Here is a 19,551-nt window from a genome sequence, read left to right on the forward strand (position 1 = left end):
GTTCGATCATGCTGGCTGTTTGACAGCAAAAAATGGCTTCAGTCTGCAATCAGGCATGGTTCTGATTTGTAATAAGGAATTTAACGGTGCCTCTCCCAGAGGATTTGGGAGAGTAAAGAGGAGGGGATGAGAGTAAGAGGTACCTAAAGAGTTTAGAAATGATTTTTAAAATCCTTGATCAGCAGAAACTAGCTAAAGCAGAGTATGATTTGCCAGCTAAACAGTATTTGCTTAACAGGACACTAATTTGTATACATTACTGCTATTAAGTAATCAATACACCTGGGTGCAGGGCTACACACAGTTTATTGTTCTTCCCCTTGCTTTGCTCTGACTCAGCACTGCATCTGTATGATCGTGCAAGTATTTCCCAGGCAGCTAGAAAGTTTCTTGTGATAAATAGTGGTGTAACAAAAAAAAACCAACACAACAACAGAACAGGCATATTTTTAACTCTCTGACTCTTGCAATGTTGTTTTTTCTTCTATTTAACCAGAACCCCAGACTGGTGCTTCTCTGCAGTCCAACTCTTCACACCACCTACTGCTGTCAGGAACCCATCTAACAAGACGATTCATCTTTCAGCATGTTCACACCTGCACAATTACCATAAGTGGAAGAATGTATTCTACAGCAACAATGGAAAGGATGGCATTTACCTTTCTGCTCAAAACCAGAAAACAGTTGCTTTCAGAGCAGGTTATGAAACTCCCAACATCCCAGGTCACGAAACGTTTGTGTCACACAAAGGTGACCATGTGCTGTTGGTCCCCACAGCCAGTTAGTTTAACAGAGCTGTGATAGTGCTGTCCTAGAGAACGAGTTTTCCTCAAACAGATTCTAAACCATAGCACGTTTTCCACTGCAAAAGAAATAAATTTTAAAACCTAAAAATGATGCAGCCCAGCTTCACACCTGATTTTGTGGTGAGATGCAATATTTTGCCCTGTGCCCAGCTACATGCAGCCAGCACACAATTAGAAGCAGCAGCAATCCTTGTGCACCAGCACATCATCTGGGCACTAATTGAAAATGTTAAGAAACGCCCCCTCCTGATGCAGTACCAAACACAGGTGCCTAGTGGGACTTTCATCCTGCTCTGAAGCATCTCTTTAGGCCTGGGTTCAGCAAGGTGAGCTCAACCTACTCACTGAGTTCACTGGAACAAATCACCATCTAAAATTAGGCGCATGCTTAAATGCTTTGTTGGGCTCAGGCTCCTGGATTAACTGCAGACTTAGTCTCTCCCGGCACTGCACTCGACAGCAAGCTCCTTCCCACTCCGTCCCCACCCATCCGACTCTTCGGGGAATGTTGCCATGGATTTCCATGGGACACAAAAGAGTCCATATTGGAAGAACCCGTTTAAGGTTGCTAGGCGTAAATATTGACTTAACGGCTCTTCCGCCTTTTTTCTTTTTTAAGAACAGATTTGTTGGCCATGGCTGGAAAAATAAAATGCTGGAGTATGCATGATTCACTCTGGCACTCACACAAACATGCAGATCAGTTGGCTGGCAGCTCGCTCCTCTGTTAGCAGAACATCGCTTCTAAAATGTGTCATTTTGTTTCAACAGCAAGAGTGTCCAAACCCGCAGACAGAAAGATAAAATCTCCTACCTTCCATGTACTTCACATGGGGACCACTGACCTTCCTCAGCACAGACATTTGATTAACACTTCAAATAGCTTTTTAGTTGAGACACACAGACGGGCTATCAGGATGCTGCAACTGTTTCACACTAAACATCCAGCCCAGAAACCTCCCTTCTTGGACCCACTCTCCTGGGTCTGCTGACATGAGAAAGGACTGCAAAATGAACTGCAGGTAAAACTTTTTATTTGGAAGTCTTTTGAATAAAGGCTGTTTTACAGACAATAAATATTGAGACAGAAGATACTTAAGGTCACATGGAAGTCAGCAGCAAAAGTTAGAGGGAACCCAAAGGTTTTGGTCATTGGATTCATGCTCTCACCACCAGGTTCTACTTCCTATAGTACTCCATGCACAGACTTTTAATCCTGAATATAAAAAAGGTTATTTAAAATACAACTTCAACACACAACACCATCCAAACCCTTTTCCATAATGATTCTGCCAGATCTTGATGATCTGGCAGGACTGGCAGGGGCACAAACCTCCTCCAGGGCAGACTGAGTGTACAAGGTATAAGTGATACTTGCGTGTACCAGTCCTAGACACAGCCAGCACAATCTCTGAGTGTCCCTAAAAACCTGCTCACCACACAGAAGGGCATGAGCAGCTCACCTGAGAGCTGGTAGGGGTTATATTCAGGATTCCCCAGCAGACCCGCATTTGACATACAACCAGGGAACTCAAGAATTGCACTTCACAACATTCGGCAGATGTCTGCCAGAAAGCAAGTACCTCATCAGGATGAAGACAAAAATCTAATGAGTGAATATAGGAGGAGAAAGTCCAGCGCCAGACAAGATATCATTCTCTAAAGTATCACAAGGACTTTGCCTGCATTTTAGCTAGGCAGGATGTCCTTTGGGGCTTTTACCCCATTGGAGGCTAAGCACCCCCCAAAGGCATAACACAAAACCAGAAAGGGAGACCAGGATCAACACACAAGAATATTTATATTTGCTTTGCATCCATCCTCTGTAGCTCTACACCTTCCTCTCAGGGAACAGGGACCAATTCCTCCTGCCAGGCACCCTCTGTGCATATCCCCTTCAGGAGCAGTGGTTCGCTGTGGCATGTTAAGGCCGCGGCACTTCAGGCAGCTCAGGACTCTGGCATCCTACCCACTAATTAGACAATACACACACTGGCCATCCGCACTCAGTATTAAGCTACCAGAAACAAAAGAAGGACACTTATATAGCTTTGGAGCTTAGCAACAGCTGCTTAGGAGCTACTCCACCTCTCTCATCTATTTTTACTGACAGCTTTTGAAGCAGAGAATTCATTGAACAGAGAAACAGGTTGATATCCCCTCTGCTGGTTTTGGCTGGGATAGAAGTATTTTTCTTCACAGTAGCTAGTACAGGGCTGTGTTTTGGATTTGTGCTGGAAACAGTGTTGATAACAGGGATGTTTTAGTGACTGCTGAGCAGGGCTTACACAGAGCCAAGGCCTTTTCTGCCCCTCACTCCACCCCACCAGCGAGCGGCTGGGGGTGCACAAGGAGGTGGGAGGGGACACAGCCGGGACAGCTGACCCCAACTGACCCAAGGGATGTCCCACACCATATGGCATCAGGCTCAGTGTATAGAGCTGGGGGAAGAAGAAGGAAGGGGGGGACGTTCAGAGTGACGGCATTTGTCTTCCCAAGTAACTGCTACATGTGATGGAGCCCTACGTTCCTGGGGATGGCTGAGCACCCGCCTGCCCATGGGAAGGAGTGAATGTATTCCTTGTTTGCTTTGCTTGTGTGCACGGCTTTTGCTTTACCTGTTAAACTGTCTTTACCTCAACCCATGAATTTTCTCACTTTTACTCTTCTGATCTTCTCCCTCATCCCACCAAGGGGGAGTGAGTGAGCAGCTGTGTGGGGCTGAGTTGCCAGCTATGGCATCCCCTCTCCTCAACTGTAGGCAGGTCCAGTTTATTATTTTCTAAGTGTTTCCTTGGTGGCACATACAAATTCAATACTGTGTGTGCTAGCAAAGATGTCTATTTTCAGAATAAATACAATGACATGCAAAGTTTGTATTAGCCACAGCTAAGTAGAAGACATCAGGAGATAAAAAAGGTAAAAATCTCACTTAAGGTTCTAATGTGCATAGGACAAGAGGCCAAATAGATCTAATTGTATGACATTAAGGAATTTTCCACCTACTCGCTCTCCTGCCCTTGCAGCTGGAATAGCACAGCCTGGGTTCTGCCTACTGGTTTCTCAGGAAATTGTCTGCAGAGAACAGACATGTTTCACAACACAGAAGCAATAAATAACCTCAATGACTTCTCTGTTTGACTAGCCTAGGGTCAAGGTTGATGCATGGCAATGCTTGCTGCATGCCAATATTGCCACTCTTATACCCATACATGAGTATCAGGGGACAGACCCATATAAAGGAAGGCTGTTTCAAGCTGCCAGTTATTGGCTGTTATTACCTGGTTATGGGGATGGCAACAGTTGAGCTTTGTGACAGATTCTCAGTAACACTACGCAGCAACATGCTGTGTTTATCACCAGGTTTACATTGTACTGACCTAATATGGGTCCAGCAACGGGAAGGCAACTGCAACATATGTTTGTAACTGTTTGGAGCCCCACTGATGCCGCTCCACTCAAAAGGAGCCTCTCTGCCTACTGAGATGGCTGAGTTTGCTCTTGAACCTGCTCCTTTGACTTAGGCTGTCTGAGCATTCAGTTCAGAAGTACCTAACTAGTTTTAAAGATTTAGGATCAGTTTTGTCACATGGTGCCCAGATGATCAGCCATCAGCTCCTACATGACCAAGAGCTGGGGTAAGAAGTCCCACTAGGAACAGCAGTGCAACAGGAATCAGAGTGCCCCCATCTGATGTAGACTACTATATAATTGTACTACCTCTAATTCAATGAGTAGAGAAGGCACTGTTAGCAGTTTAAAAGAAGTTACATAGACTAATCCTAAAGTGACCAATCTCTTTCCATTTCCTAGAAAGAAAGTCAAGGGTGATGAGTTCAAATGCAAATGTTTCCAGTCAGGTAAGACGAAGTCCACCGTCAGGCATGAGATGAGGAAGGATCAAGGCTCTAATGACTGCACTGAATTCATAGCAGTTGTGAGATGACTTTTTCTTATCCATGATTCCAGCCACAGTCAGGAAAAATACACACCATGGACATGGACAACCCTGATAAAATAGAAGTTGCTCTGCAAAGTCACTTCCAGAAGCGGCAGAGTGGTACAGGTTACTACCATCTCCTATAACAATCCATATCATGCCATAGTTTTAGAGCAATTAGGATCCAGCCTGTTTTAAGCACTTGGAAACAATAACCCTGGTCCTGCTCTCCTCAAAGCCAGTGACCCAACTGCTCACATTATTAGTGGATAAGGTCTTTTTAAGTCATCATAGGCTTTACTCCAGCTTAACTCCACTCCTTTCCCAACCTGCAGTCATCTGGCTGCATTAATACAAAAGTAAACCAGAGCATTTCTCAAAATTATTTCAGCATCATTTAAACTCAGGTGATCTCGTCTGCCTGCGATGGGCTGAACAACCTGTCAGTCACTGTTCCTTCTCCTTAAAAGCAGGAGTCTAACTGAAGCAAAAAAGTAGAAATGAAGGTTTGATACTTACTTTCTCAGGACTGCAATTTCATTCTCTATGCTGCTTTCCTTTCCCTTCAGTGCCTTCTTGGGAATGCATTTGACTGCAAAAAGTTTCCCGCTCGCTCTCTCTTCAGCCAAAACAACTTCAGAGAATGCACCCCTAAAAGAAGAATAGAAAAACCCCAGTTTTAAGTGGTATATTTTCTGTGGCAGCTGTTAAGTGAAACACAGCCATCAGATCTAGTTCTTCTAGTGTCTTTTGATAGCTGCTCTTGTTAATCACAGCAATGGCATTATGAGCATCTTTCTTTGCCTTTGCAAACATATGCAGACATTCATAATCGCACAATATATTAGAGGCTCACCAAATACAACAATTTTAATAAAGAATCATAGTCCAGCAGAGGTATAAGCAGAGCTTGAAGATCAGAAAATACCATTGCCACACACAGGGGCATGGACTGTTGTCCGGCTGCTGACTTGATAGATGATGTACTTTTCCGCTTCCTGAAGTTTTACAATGTTTAATCCACATAGCAGCACAAAGTCTCTTGGGCTAAACGATGCACCAGTGCCAAAAATGCTCCCAATTCCTCAGTGACCACAAGAGGTCAGGGCCTCCGCTTTGGTCCGCCCCGGCAGCCCAGAGCATCTCCTCACCATCGGCTCAACCCTGACTCAGACAGGGAAGCAGTGTCAGAATTGCTCTATGTACACGGAGTTATTCCACAACACAAACTGCTATGTGTGTAATCGCTAAAGCCAAAGAATCGGATTAAATCACAACTCCAAACATCGACCTTAATAGCAGCCTCCCTATGGTTACCCCAGAGAGGATTAACACAAATAAAGAAACTTCATCGCAGCAGCCAGTCACTAATTACCAAGAGTGGGCAGTGCCACTCCTTCATTAGGTTATTCCATAACAGTGTATTATTTCTTGCATTCTCATCACTTCCTCCAAAGCATCTGTACCTTACTGGGGAGAAGCCAGGAAAATGTTACAGTCAGTGCTATATGCACAACTTTCTTGTTCTCACACAGTTTTGTGAGCATCTGATCATCATTCAGACACTGCTGGTCTGGATGGACCTTTGCTCTGGCACATGGGCCACTCATAGTCCAGTGCTCAGTACTGGTTTAGCAGCGAGGTACCGACCAAGACAGAACATTGGCGTGAGGAGGAACAGCAAATCTTTGCTCGTATTCACCAAAACCTCCTGAAGCACCCGCTTTGTCCAACAGATGTCAAAGACAAGGACTTGTCTAACCAGATCACAGCTGAAGGATTCACCAGCTGAAGGATCATATTTTATTCATACAAAATAAGACAGAACACTTTCCTTCATTCCCCCACCCCCTACACCCTCTCCAATAGATTATTCTGCTCTTCTACATAGCTCTCTATGAAAAGAGCTCGGCAGCAGGCTGAGCAAACCCAACCATGTTCCAGCCCACTCTTAAAACTTTAATGTTTGATCACAGCCTCATTTGGCTACCATCAACTTTTGCTGACTTTCATTCCCCAGAACTGCTGCTTATCTAGATGTTGGCACATAAACAGAAGCCTTTCCGTTCCTGACCAGGTTCTTCCTTTTCAAGTCATGCACTTCGATGACACAACCAAGTGGCTGTGACCTCACCAACGGTTCCCAAGTTGCAAAATGACCAAATGAATTGTTAAGCCAGTGAATAAGTGGATAAGCGAAAGGAAGAGGCTACTGCTTTGGAAAGAAAGTGCCTGTTTATCCAGAAAGGCTTTTTGTAGCCAGCAGTGATAGGGAAACAGTGACAGGAAGTTTAGGAACGGATTAAAAGAGGCTTTTGCAAACTGTTACAGCGGATGTTTGACAGCCTGTCTACATGTGGTAGTGACCCTCTGAAGCAATAATGTTTTGCCTCAATTTGGACAGTGGTCCGGACTCTGACCACATTTACACCACTCTAAGTATGGGAACGATTCACTGTTTTATGCTTTTTTTATAATCTACCTTGTCATGTCAGAGCACCAAGGGTTGCTGTTTAGAATCCACACAATTGGTCTTAATGGCTTGTGCAATAAAGAAATCAAGCCATGCAAAGTGTTTTTAAAGATGTATTCTTTGCTTTCCTATTATCAACAGTCCTAGTCATTTGATTCACCAAATGGGGTTTTACCCTGACCCTCATGCTTGGGACAGCCAGACCAGAACTGCAATAAAATCCTTTTACTGGAAAGCCCTAAGTCCTCTCAGTGCTTATCAGCTTTGGTTGCAGACCAGGGTGCTCAGAAACTCACAGGACTGCTCCCAGCTATATTTCATGAACCCCTTAAGTCCCATCTGCTTAAGCTTTCAACACTGCACTTGGCTCCAGCTGTCTCGAGCAAGCTTTTTGTCTTCAGTTAACTGCTGTTAGAAGCAGCATATTCATACCAGTCGTTTACTGATCACACAACTCTCCCAGTGTTTATGATACTATAAAAACACAGAGAGCTCCCATCCCAGTCTGGATTTCATTGCTGTTCTCAGACAACAAAATGAGGGAAATCCCTTTATATCTCTCTACACAATAAAGCCAGCTTTGGGAAACGCCTCTATTTCAGCTGGCTTCACCATTTTGCTGGATTTCTTTCTCCACTTACTAGGACAGCCATGGGGTCCAACGGTTGGAAACAGCCTCTGTGAATTTAAACAATTTTTTTTTTCAGGAGCTCCAAGATACTCATAAAAAACAATTCCATATCTCCTTAACAACCTTTCTCATTAAAGCATGAAATGAGCTGAACCTCAGCTAAAGTGTTCACTCACATGTCAACCCTTGGCACTGATAGGGTGGTTTTTTACAGCAAGTTTTATATGAGGCCAAGTCATTAAATTGCTGGCGCTAGGAAGAGCCCCTGGGCCATAAGGTAGGGAGTGCTGGGGTGGTTCTGCCGGCAAGGCAGGAGGGATTTCCGAGGCAGTCTGTGCTATCCTGTGCACTAAATTTGCTCCTCTGTTCACAGAGCCGTGGAAGGGGGGAAGCAACAAGGCAACAGTCAAAAGAAAGATAAGTGAAGTGCTGGAGGGTAAGAGAAAGGAGGAAGCAGATACAGATAGGGATCAAAGAGGTAAACACAGACTAAGAAGAAAGAATGGTGTAGGACAAGAAGAAAGAAACGGTAGCAGGGAGCATCAACAAGGAAAAGGCAGCAAAGACACTCCTGGAGCCTGCTGGAGTCAGGGAAGAGTCAGAAATAATAGCGTATTGATGGGCAAGCAATTATCGTAATTTCAAATACACAGCTGAATTCATCCACCCTTAACGATCTAGTCCAGCCCCCATTAAACCCCTCTTGACTCATGCATGAATAGATAAACACCAGCGAGAAAGTCAGAAAGACACGGCTGCTCGTTTCCTTGCTAACAGCAATATATCCTAAAGCAAATTCTCCGCCTTCTCAGAAAAGTTCCGCAGAACCACTGACCTGGCAGGCTTGCTAAAGAAGATTTTCCCCTCAAAGAATTAAGGTGCCCTTTAAAATCAAGACATTAATGAAGGAAGCAATTTATTTCTAAGAGTTTATTATGATACTTTATTGAGGATTAAAGATTAATTGCATACAAAGTTCTACAAAGACGCTTGGTTTTGGAAAATGCTGCCTTTTACACCATGAAAGTGACAGGACTTTTTGTCAAAAGGATGTGACTTCCATTAAGCATCACCAAGCAGTGCTGCACAATAAAAAGGAAAAACATGATACAGGAGATGTTGGACAACCGGAATGCTACATGTCTGCAGCTCAGACAGGGCTCTGGATTAAAACCCCACCTCTTCTAGGAGGTACCGCATGGTCTCTATAATGACATGATGTTCCCAAGACCTGCCATTTACAACCAATATGCCAGTATCTCCCCGGTCATAGCACCAAGCCAGAAAGATATTTGGAAACCTCTTGGTCAACCTTGTATTTTGAATTATGAGTTTTTATCTGTAATTTCATGCATGGAAAAACACAATTTCTGTGAAGGACACAAGCAAACAGGGATATTTTTTATTCTGTGTAATACTGAGGAAGGTGTCTACTCTCTGAAAATATCTGGGGGAGTTTTTTTCTCCTACTCCCAGAAAATATGGTCCAAAAATTATTTTTGCACCCTGATACAGATTTAAAAAAAATAGGAAGAAGAGGTTAATTGATTAAAAGTTATTAATTTAAAGGTCTCTGCAATGGTTGGGATGTCCCATTCCCTTCATCTGGGAAATAGGTAATTGCAACCTTTCCAATGTACCTGGGGACCCAGCCTTTACCTTGTTGAAGAGGGGCTTCAGACCCTTTCAAGGGCTTTCCTTATCCTGCCTGGAGATTATAGCAAACAAACAAAAAAAAGAACATCACAGTTTTGAGGAAGTAAGGGCAGCAGTGGAAATGGGTAAACAAGGAACTTCTACAAAATTAAACCACTTAGATGCTGAAATATGTGTGTGGCAAGTGAACCTATTTTTGAAAGTTTTGGCCATGTTATCATTTACCCTAGAGGATAGACTCTTTTCAAACTTCTAATTAAGGCATGGAATAATTTTATGATCTACATCATTTTTATACGAACTAGGAACAACCTAAGAGAAAAAAAGAGACTTTAAATGACTTGACGTGTCACATTGAGATAATGTCAAATTCTAGAAGGTCGTTGAGACGTTCTGACTCCTCACCGCTTTGCACACATCTGGACCATGCAGCATCCTATGGGATGTCAATCTTTTATAGTTTTAGTTCGTTTATATTATTTCTCATCCAGTTTTTTTCTTTACTTTAGATTTAAAGATTAGGATTTCAAGATTATCATAGCAATACAAATGGAATTCATACCCAGACTGGATTTTCTACTAGAAAAGAACGGCTGCAAGGCTAGGCTGTCCTGCAGATCAAAGCAAAATAAAGGCCAAATAACTTTTTCCTTCATCTGTTTGAACTATAATTTCATATGAACACTTAGTTTCTGAAATACAATAAACAACATATACTGTGACAGCAAATCTGTTCTCATTCATCAAAAAAAAAAAATTGCTGATACAAAAATACTGACAAAATGAAAACAAAGTGTTGGTGGAGGGATAAAACTTAATTTTTTCCATTTGCAGACACCTCCATGTCGAGCAGTTTTCCACTGCATTAGCAGGTGCTCTGTCATACTAAATCAACAGACATAGTCAGGAAACAGATTTCACATCTTCGGGCTGTGTATAGCTAATGATCTTAATTATGACACAGTGGGCTTTCTGTGTGTACTTTGCCCCAGCCAAACCATGGAAAAAAATAGTGAACACTCATGGTTTGAAAAATACACCAGGTCACCAAAGATCACCGAGATGGGAGACCAACCGAGTCAACGTAGGACCGACCAAATCAAAGAAGGTAATTTCTGTAGCATGGCTTCAGCAGCTACACACAAATTCTGCTCCTTGACTCCCCAAAGAAAGGTGACTTTGAACTGTGCTGTAAACAGAGGCAAGTATGTCTGAAAAAAATTCTTCTCTGGCATTTTCACAGCTTTCCCCATGAGCCTCAAGGAGTTAACCTTGGGATGAGCTCAGTCTCTGTGTAACCAGCAGATTCTGGTCCTGCAGACTATTTTTCTACTGAGCCATTTTTCTGCACAAGTCATGTTCTACTTTTTTTATTAAATCTTCTACTCAGTCATTTCTGTACACACATCCTCCGTCTCCCAAATTCCGGGCGCATGCCAACATAAGCCCAAACTAAGACTGGAAATAAAGTTTCTCATTCCAAAGTCGTGTTCATGAATGTCCTGACATCTGTGTGAAAATTAATTTACAATGCAGTTTTCAATAGCTCAATGATGTTTGAATGCACAGTTAACAAAACCAAAGTGTGGAGGGTGTTTTTACCTAGCCAACAGCAAAGGAGGAGGCTTTCAGGACTGTGTTACATGTGTTACAGAAGTCTAAATCCCCTACACATTCCCAAGAGCTGAATATAAATTTACATGGAAAGAAACACACTTCCTAATCTGGTTGCAGCCATCTATTCTTTAGAGGACAAATGCTTTTTCTAGCTATTTTCATTCATCAAACACACAGTCCCAACCCTGCAGCCCCTTCTATGGCAATACTTCCTCTGCCTGGGCAAGAGCTGAACAACCAGGATCGCTGTATTAACACCGGTATTTTTAGCCTCACTACTTATTTAACTTCCACTAAGCCACTCAGCCTCACTGAAAATTCTGTTTTCTACTTTGGGGCCTGGTGAGTGTCTGCTGTAACACCACACATGGTCCTGCCCTGGGCTGTGTCTGACCCTGGTTCCCCTCCCCAGGGCTGATCCTGACCCCTACCCACAGTGATGTCCCCCATCCCCATGATGGGGGGATGTCTGGGGCTGGGGTCTTGCTGATATCCAGGGCTGGGGCTGTTATTACACATTAGACATGATGAAATACCAGCTGTGCCAAAATGCTGTTGCTATGGTCTGATGGACACCCAAACAACAAATGGCAAGGGGCAAAAGTACTCTCTGCTATCTGTTACTGTAGCAAGGACATCCTTTCTGGACCACTGACATTCTCTGTAGGCTGAGCCATTGCCCCATGCCAATACCCTCAGCATTTTGTCTGAGTTAGAAGGTCTGTTAAGACCATTGGGGTCTTCTGATGAGCAGCTGCTACCCCACAGTGAGAGAGACGCCCAGGAATCACAGCGCATCCCTAGCTCCAGATTTTGTCTCTCCAACCACCTTGCTGCTCCACCTCTAACACGGTTCCCTTCAGAGAGAGGAACCACACCAATACACAAATCTCTGCTGGGACTTACAGTCACAACCATAACAGAGACACCCAATGATATTATACTCCAGGTGGAGCTTCTTCTTTCCCCTTCTTATAAACGAGTTTGTTTTTCTCCCACCATCACAGGGCAACTCACTGTGACAGAAGAAGAAGCAGAAAGCTTTCATCTTGCATAGTCACCAAAAGTGTTTGGGTTTGCTTGAATTTAACTTCCATTTTTTGGGGTACTATTATCTACAATTAGAACAACAGCTTCGTGTTTTGACAGTTTTTGTCACCAGAGTCAGCTGCAACAATTTTAGTGCCAGTTTTAGGTTTATCGTTTCTTCTGCTTTAGCTACTCAATATTTTATACTCTCAGGGGGGGAAAATAAAAGCCACATCCAAACCAAAAAAACCCCACCAAAATCCCTAAAATTAAGATTGAAAAGCCATGTCAGCTACTTAAAGAAAAGCTATTTAGAGGAGACAGATTTCTATGAAACCAAAGCCCACCCATTTAAAGTTGCACATTATAAAGTGTGAAATTATTACAATATAGTCAATGTGGTTTCCTTCACACCCCTGCCTCTTACCCTGGAGCATCTTCACCAGAACACAACCACCTCCTTAATGGGCAACAATCATTTTCACCCCAGGAAAAATTGCTGGAAACCATTTAAACCATTCTGTTGTTGAAAGTTGTTCTTTACTCTAGCATGAATTTCAGGTTCACAGTGGGGCATGGCACACACCCCCAGCACTCTGTGTCACTGACAAACTCCCTTCCCTTCCTTCAAACATGAAGTGTGAGGCATCAGCAAAGGCACCGCACTGCTCCCTTGCATCCCGAGCACTTCTCCCTGCCCACCACTGCCAACAAGCCAGCTCAGCTCCCACTTTGGAGCTCCACCAAGTTCAAGGCCTGTGTTGCAATGCAGGCAGGAGAGCAGAGCGCCTCTGGGATGGCTTCCAGCCATGCGGACAGGAAATCCTGTAGTGCTTGGGGCACTCCAACTCATACACCAGTGGGGTGAAGGCACCAAAGCACATGGCCAGGGAGACTCCCAGGCAAAAAAAGCCATTATGTGCAGAACAGAGCAAGGGATATGTGCTTCAGTGCCATAAAAGTTAGGCTCAAAGATTAATAAACCACATAAAGCACAGAAATTAAGCCAACAGAAAAGTTTCTGCAGAATCTCTTCCTTTCTGAGATGAACTAATTTATTTTAGCTGCCTGGTGTATGCTAATTTAATAGGATGCTATGCAGTCTGTTCTGAGACAGTGATACATGGATGATAAAAAGGGAAACTGGTCCAGCACAGATCCCCAGTCATGTTTGTTATTACAGTCCTCTTCTTTCCTGAACTGTTTGCTCCTTTCTGATTAATCCTGACCCCTATTAGAAAGGGAAGTATTGTCTTTAAAGGCCTATTACATTCACATTACATCCTCCATGGCAATCACAGTAAAGCTATCCAGAATCAAAAGCAAAACATACAGCTTTCTGTATTGAGCTCTTCCTTCCATTATACACTTCACAAATGGGCTGTTAAGCAGTTTATTTTCTCCACCGATTATCACTTTCTTTCCAAAGTGAATATTTAAGTACCTTTTTTTCTACTTAGATCTTATAAGACAAAAGGAGCTCATTGTCTCCCAGGTTTTATCTGATGGCAGCATTCTCACAAGGAAATAACCTTTCATTTTCTAATAATGCCCTCAAACCTTTCTTGAGGGATAAGTGATCTCCATATTTTTTTTCAAAGCGTTTCCCTGTTCTGACACTGATACATGCAGGGTCTATTACAACATATCTGATTTCTGGAGACCTTATCTGGCTACATAAAGCAGATTACACCAATTTTAAAATGTGGGTTTCTTCTTCTTCCTCCACATGGAAACAAGAAATTATCTGGCACACCATGGCTCTTTCCGAGGGGCTGGCTCAATTAAGTATAACTGGATGACATTGCATCTTCTAAAGCAAAGCAAAGATAGTACAGACACTACAGTGCCTAGAGTATATCTCTTCTAAAGAGAAGGTCTTTAGTTAAGATGAAACTAGCAACTGCCTAAAGATCAAATAACTTTGCAGTTGGCTCTAAACCATGGGAAGCTCCCATTTAGCCAGGAGTTTTGCCTCAAGGTGTCTGGACCTTCACAAATCCAAATTACAAAAGCTTGCACAGCACCTCATTCCTTCGGGTGGCATTTATCTAGCTACACAACAAAACCCAAGTACAATTCTGGTGGTCTTCCTCAGTGATCATAAGCAAATTATTGTATTACTTGACCTGTGATTTTCAAACACCAACCCAATACACCATACGGTTTCATGAACTGTATGTCCCATTTTGCAGATGAGGGACCCAGAGAACAGGAACCACATGGACTAATTCTTCTTGCTTAACTTTAGTTATTTATAACGAAGGAAATTTACATAATCCAAAAGTGCACACTACTTTTGTACTCAACAGAGAAGCATCTCCAACAGATTATTACATCCCATCCGAAAATATATAGAGGACAGCACACTATGACCCTGTAGAAATCCTTAAGACTGTCAACCAAAAATCCCCTGCTCCATTTGCTGCCTGACTCTGGCCAAAGAGACCATCTGAGACACCCAGACATTAGCACCAAGATGCCCATCAGGGAGTCGCAATTAAGCAGATGGCTTCCAGCCTTAGGATCTGGTCTTACTTCAAGAGAAAGCAGAGTCTGACCACGCAGAATGAAACTCCTCTGACCATGTCTACATGGATGTTGTTGACATCTAAGCTATTCCCCCTTGTCTCCTGGTACAGGCAAGAGATGGCCAATACAGCAGTGCCATCACCTTGTGCTGGGGTAACCATCTAACGCTGGTCAGAAGAATCACACCCTAAACACATCTCTTGATCTTCACTGAGAGCAAAGAGAGTGTAGGGGGAGAGATGAAGATGTCCACAGTGTGGAAGCTTTGAAGGCTGAGGCAGAAAAATGTCCTCCCCAACTCATAGGACCTGAGTATGCAGTATAACCACATATTCAAAACAAAAGCAGGATTCGGACTTGTAAGCCTTCTACACCTGTGATCACAGCCTGGTTCCTGACTATTGTAAGGACAAATTTAGATTAGTTAATCAGACCGTGAAACCAAGGCACATCTCCTAGGATCTACCTTTTCTAGTTTAATTCTTTAGACCCAATCTACAGCCCCCAGTCAGGAAGCAGTCCCCATGAATGTGATGAGCAGACACCGAAAGAGGAGGCCACAGGGTTCAGAGCTGTTACAGCACAGCTGAACAACTCCCATTGTGTAAAAGCCCTTCTGTGCCACTGTGAAACTCTAATTGGCTTGTTCTCATCCTGTTGTTACCCATCCAGCCAGTCCTGCATATCTGTTTTAAATATTTGGACTAAAAATGATGTGTATTTTATATCCTCGCCCACCCCAAGTCATAGATTAGAATTTAAAAAAAAAAAAAAGAGAGAGGCACAATTCAGTACAATGGAATACAAATTTTTTCATAGCTCAGAACTGAGCTCTGACAGGAAAAGCCACTGCAGGATAGTATCCAGAGCTCCATCTGCATCCCTACTTCCAATGGCCATCCCTTAAAACACTAGAAGAGCGTTTGCTTTCCTGCTCCCCAGCCTCTTGACTCATGTAACCACATGTGGCCTCATGTCTGAGGTACATTAAGAAATCTTAGCAAACTGGTTTGCCTAGTAACCAGCAAGCCTGAAAATAAACATTTTGGTAAAGATTATTCCAGGATAATTGTATACAAAAGTTACCAGGCACTTTTGAAACTCACTGATACTTCTGCTAAAAGAACTGCCATACACTCGCCATGTATGCGAGCCTCGGTCCTGTTCTCACTCAAACCTCAGTGCAAAAACAGCCCTCCTTTCAGCTTTAGCTGATGAGGAGTCTCTCCATGGCTCCCTGTTTAAGGTGGTGTGTTGAGACTACTGAGGTTACTCACAAAATGGGCGCAACACCAGCACAACATTCTTCCCTTGAACGTATTGTCATGAGCCTCAACACTGCTCTGAAGGAACAGGTTTGATGTCATGGAGTTATACTGGGATTAGCCAAAGGGAAATTCCCCAGGAGATGTAAGGAACCAGAAGCTGCACCAGCTTCCATCCAAACCAAGCCCAGCCTAAGCACTGACCCAGATTAAGCAGGGAGCACATGGGTCCTAGCAACAGCGGTCCTCTGGGTTCATCCCATGCTTTTAACAGCAGAGAAGGTCAGTGAGACATGCAGCAATCCTATCCCCTGAGGATGGGAACCACCCCCGCCTTCTGCTGCCTTGCCAATGCGATGGTAGAAGACAGCGTCAGAAGGGAAGGAGTCCCTCCAGCATGGCAACCTGCACCAAAGCAGCTGAGCCCATTAGCAAATCACAGCAGAGAAAAGGTGCTGGTGTTTCCCGCATTTTGTCTAAAGGAGGACAGACCTCCCCACCCAAAGGGTTGAGTCTGGTCTGTGGAAGCCATCAGTCATTGAGATGGTCTGTGGAAGCCATCAGCAGTGAGACAGACATTGTCATCTCTGTCATAGCGTCCATAAAAGACTTCAGATTTCTGGTTTGATAGCAACCAGATCAGTCTTCATAGAAAAAAAAAATCACTCATCTATTTACCAGTCCTGCTGGTAAAGAGTTGAAGACTGAAGACCTCCAGATCTGCCTAGGCAAGCTGCTGCTACTGAGCTTCACCTGGCTCACCGGAACCATGACAGACTACAACTGCCTGCGGCTTCAGCACACCATGCAAACACGTGCCAGTGCTGGGCTACTTGTGCCACAGTCTTCACCTCCCATTCTCCATCGAGCAACAGCACAGGAAGAATTATCTCAGTGCTGCAGCCAGCTCACAAACACCAACCAAAGACAACTGCTGCATAGGGATGACCTTCTGTGTTGGAAAACTTCAGCAGAAACAATCTGACAGCAACATTGTTTCCCTTTATCTGAAATGTAATCATAGCACATTATAGTCTCATAATACAATGACAAGTTTCCTAGGAGATGACTGCCACGTGCCGTACCTATTTTTAAAAATGAAATTTCTCAGAACCCATTTCCATCTCAGGTTGACATGCTACACACACATCGACAAGCGCCACCACCGTGCTTCTCAGCCATCATGCTGGTCCAGATAACCCAGCCCAGAACTTGGATGGCAGGTCTGAGCAAGACCATAACATGCCTGAATAGCTGGATGAGGGTGGGGAGAGGGGGACACAGCTCTTCCAACCTGACAGTAATAATTTCTGTGTTTCTTTGGAAGCTGTTGCATAGTTTCAAACATGAATAAAAAGGAAGCAGCATATTATCATCCCAGGTGAAATGCACCCCAGAGGATTAAAGTTTGCATGAGAGCACTGGCAAAGTGATGAAGAACAGGCAGGACTCTCTCTCCCAGTGCACTGTAAAGGTTATCTGTGAGCCAATTCCCAAAAATACTTCACGCAGCAGGCCACTGGCGGTGAGTTGAGGTGCTAAGATGAGCTTGGTCCATCTGGTAGAAGCTGCCACAAGTTGTGAGTGGTACAGAAGTGCTGTGGTCTGTACATCAGCCTACAGGAGGGATGGGCTGCAGAGTATTCAAAACAGGTTAAAAGTTGATTAAAGAAAAAAGCTAGAAAGATTCCAGAAATTTGGCCTCCTGGGGAGCCTCTGTTTATTGTCATTGAAAGGACTTGGAGGGCAGGAAGGGTTGGAATTTAATGCTGACAGCAAGTGCACAAGTTGATCCCTGGGGTCATTAGGAATAGATCAAAATGGGACAGTGTGTCTCCCCACCATGATCAGGTGGGGATGTTCACTATGAATAAATAAGCTCTGAGTCCTTTAAAACAGGACAAGTCAAAAGGATGTATGTGAAACTGTTGGAATAGCAGAAAAAGCATAATACTTCCCTGGAGAAACCACTTTTGGTTTCTGCTATGAGTAAGAGCCTAATTTGATTAGAAAGTTTATGCTGTCTTTGAAACAAAGCCATTAAAATTTTTCAATTGCTAAGTGAATGGGATCTCATTCGAAGCCAATGGAGGCTTGAGGTTCCTTTAAATGTAAACTCACATGGCTTGCTCATGTAAAATATCCTTTTTACCTGGCTAAAGGAAGACATGAAGAAGGCAAAAAATGCTCAACAGGGTTAAGCAACAGAGTGTCTCCAGTCCAGGGTCCTTTCTTTAGTAATAGCCATTATCAGTTATTTAAAGAAAAAGTGTAAGAGATGGAGCTCATGGAGCATAAGACTTCCCCTTACCCCATTTATATCCCTAACCTCCAACTGACAGTGATCCATAAAAGGGATCGCTATTCAGGTGAAAGTTGCATTGACCCATCATGTTGTAGCTACCTATCCTCTACTAATCCATAGAATCAATTTTCTACAACCCATTTACACTTCAATTTTCACAGTCTCCTGTAGAATTGAGCTCCACTGAGTACAAATTATATGAGAAAGCAGTGCTTGTTTGTTCATTTTACATTTGCTGTTTGATATTTTCTTTCCATAACTCTCTATTAAAACACATTTTAAATATATTAAGTATTTAAATATATTAAGTAACCAACTTCTTTCCCATGTCACATAATGGATTTTAATGACAAATATACCAAAAGGTTTTTAAATCAGGACGAGAAAGTGGTGCTAGAAACAGTCAGCAAAAGGAGTGTGCAGAACTGGATTCCCCTTTGCATGGCAAGGAACTCTCAACCTATAGTAGGATTTACATGAGACAAAACCAAAATTCTTATGAAAGGAGGTATATCCTCCTACACTGTGCTAATTCCTTAGTGTCATGTTTAATTTTGAAAGAACAACTATAAAAATGAGGGAATTTGTTAAAAAAGAAGTAAGAAGGACCTAGAAGACAGAACCAGGAGAGTTAAAGCTTGCAGGAGGCCTGAGGACTGTTTAAAAACGTCAACACCTGAAACTCAGAACAAATACATACCCCACGTAAAGAAACTCAAGAAACAGAAAAGTCTGGCAGACCAAGCAGTTGGGCAACAGAAACTACGAGAAGTAAGACAAAATCAGAAGTTGTGTTTCCAAACAAGGAAACAAAATGGATTTTAACTTCTAATGGGTAAAATATAAAAAATTCAAAAGGCAGGAAAAAGCATCTGAAGAACAAGTTACACCAGGCAGAAAATTCAGTAAAGACTATTTTGCACATATCAGAAGCCAGAATTGTGCCAGATTGCTGATGGACCAGGAAGCAGTCAAGTATAGAAGAAGCATGAATAAACCCACATGGCTGTAGCAAAAAAAATACTTTTTTTGGCATTTGTGCTCACTGCAGAGAGGTTTGGGGAGGTTCCTACACTGGACACACAACTTTCTTTACAAGGCTGGTAGAAGGGGTTATAGACTGAACTGACCCAACAATTCTAGGGGAACTTAGGCGTGAAACTACTGGAGATCTACACATGGGCTAAAGTCTCTCCCTTAAAGCTTTGGGGGTACCCAAAAATTGGAAGACAGCCTACAAGATGCTGTTTTTAAAAAGGGATTCAAAGGAACAATTCAGGAATTACAGGGAACTCCA

At 43.1% G+C, this 19,551-nt stretch overlaps 1 protein-coding gene across 3 annotated transcripts in view; it reads right to left on the bottom strand.

Moving 5' to 3' along the window:
- Nucleotides 1–19,551, bottom strand: part of CAMK1D (calcium/calmodulin dependent protein kinase ID) — a 232,079-nt gene that overhangs the window by 126,658 nt on the left and 85,870 nt on the right. For all 3 annotated transcript variants that reach the window (XM_075081580.1, XM_075081579.1, XM_075081578.1), the window contains exon 2: nucleotides 5,266–5,397. In XM_075081580.1, coding sequence (XP_074937681.1) covers nucleotides 5,266–5,397 — 132 coding nt within the window. The remainder of the gene's footprint in view (nucleotides 1–5,265; nucleotides 5,398–19,551) is intronic.

Source organism: Phalacrocorax aristotelis, chromosome 1 (genome assembly GCF_949628215.1).
Source record: "Phalacrocorax aristotelis chromosome 1, bGulAri2.1, whole genome shotgun sequence".
In the NCBI taxonomy this organism is placed as follows: domain Eukaryota; kingdom Metazoa; phylum Chordata; class Aves; order Suliformes; family Phalacrocoracidae; genus Phalacrocorax; species Phalacrocorax aristotelis.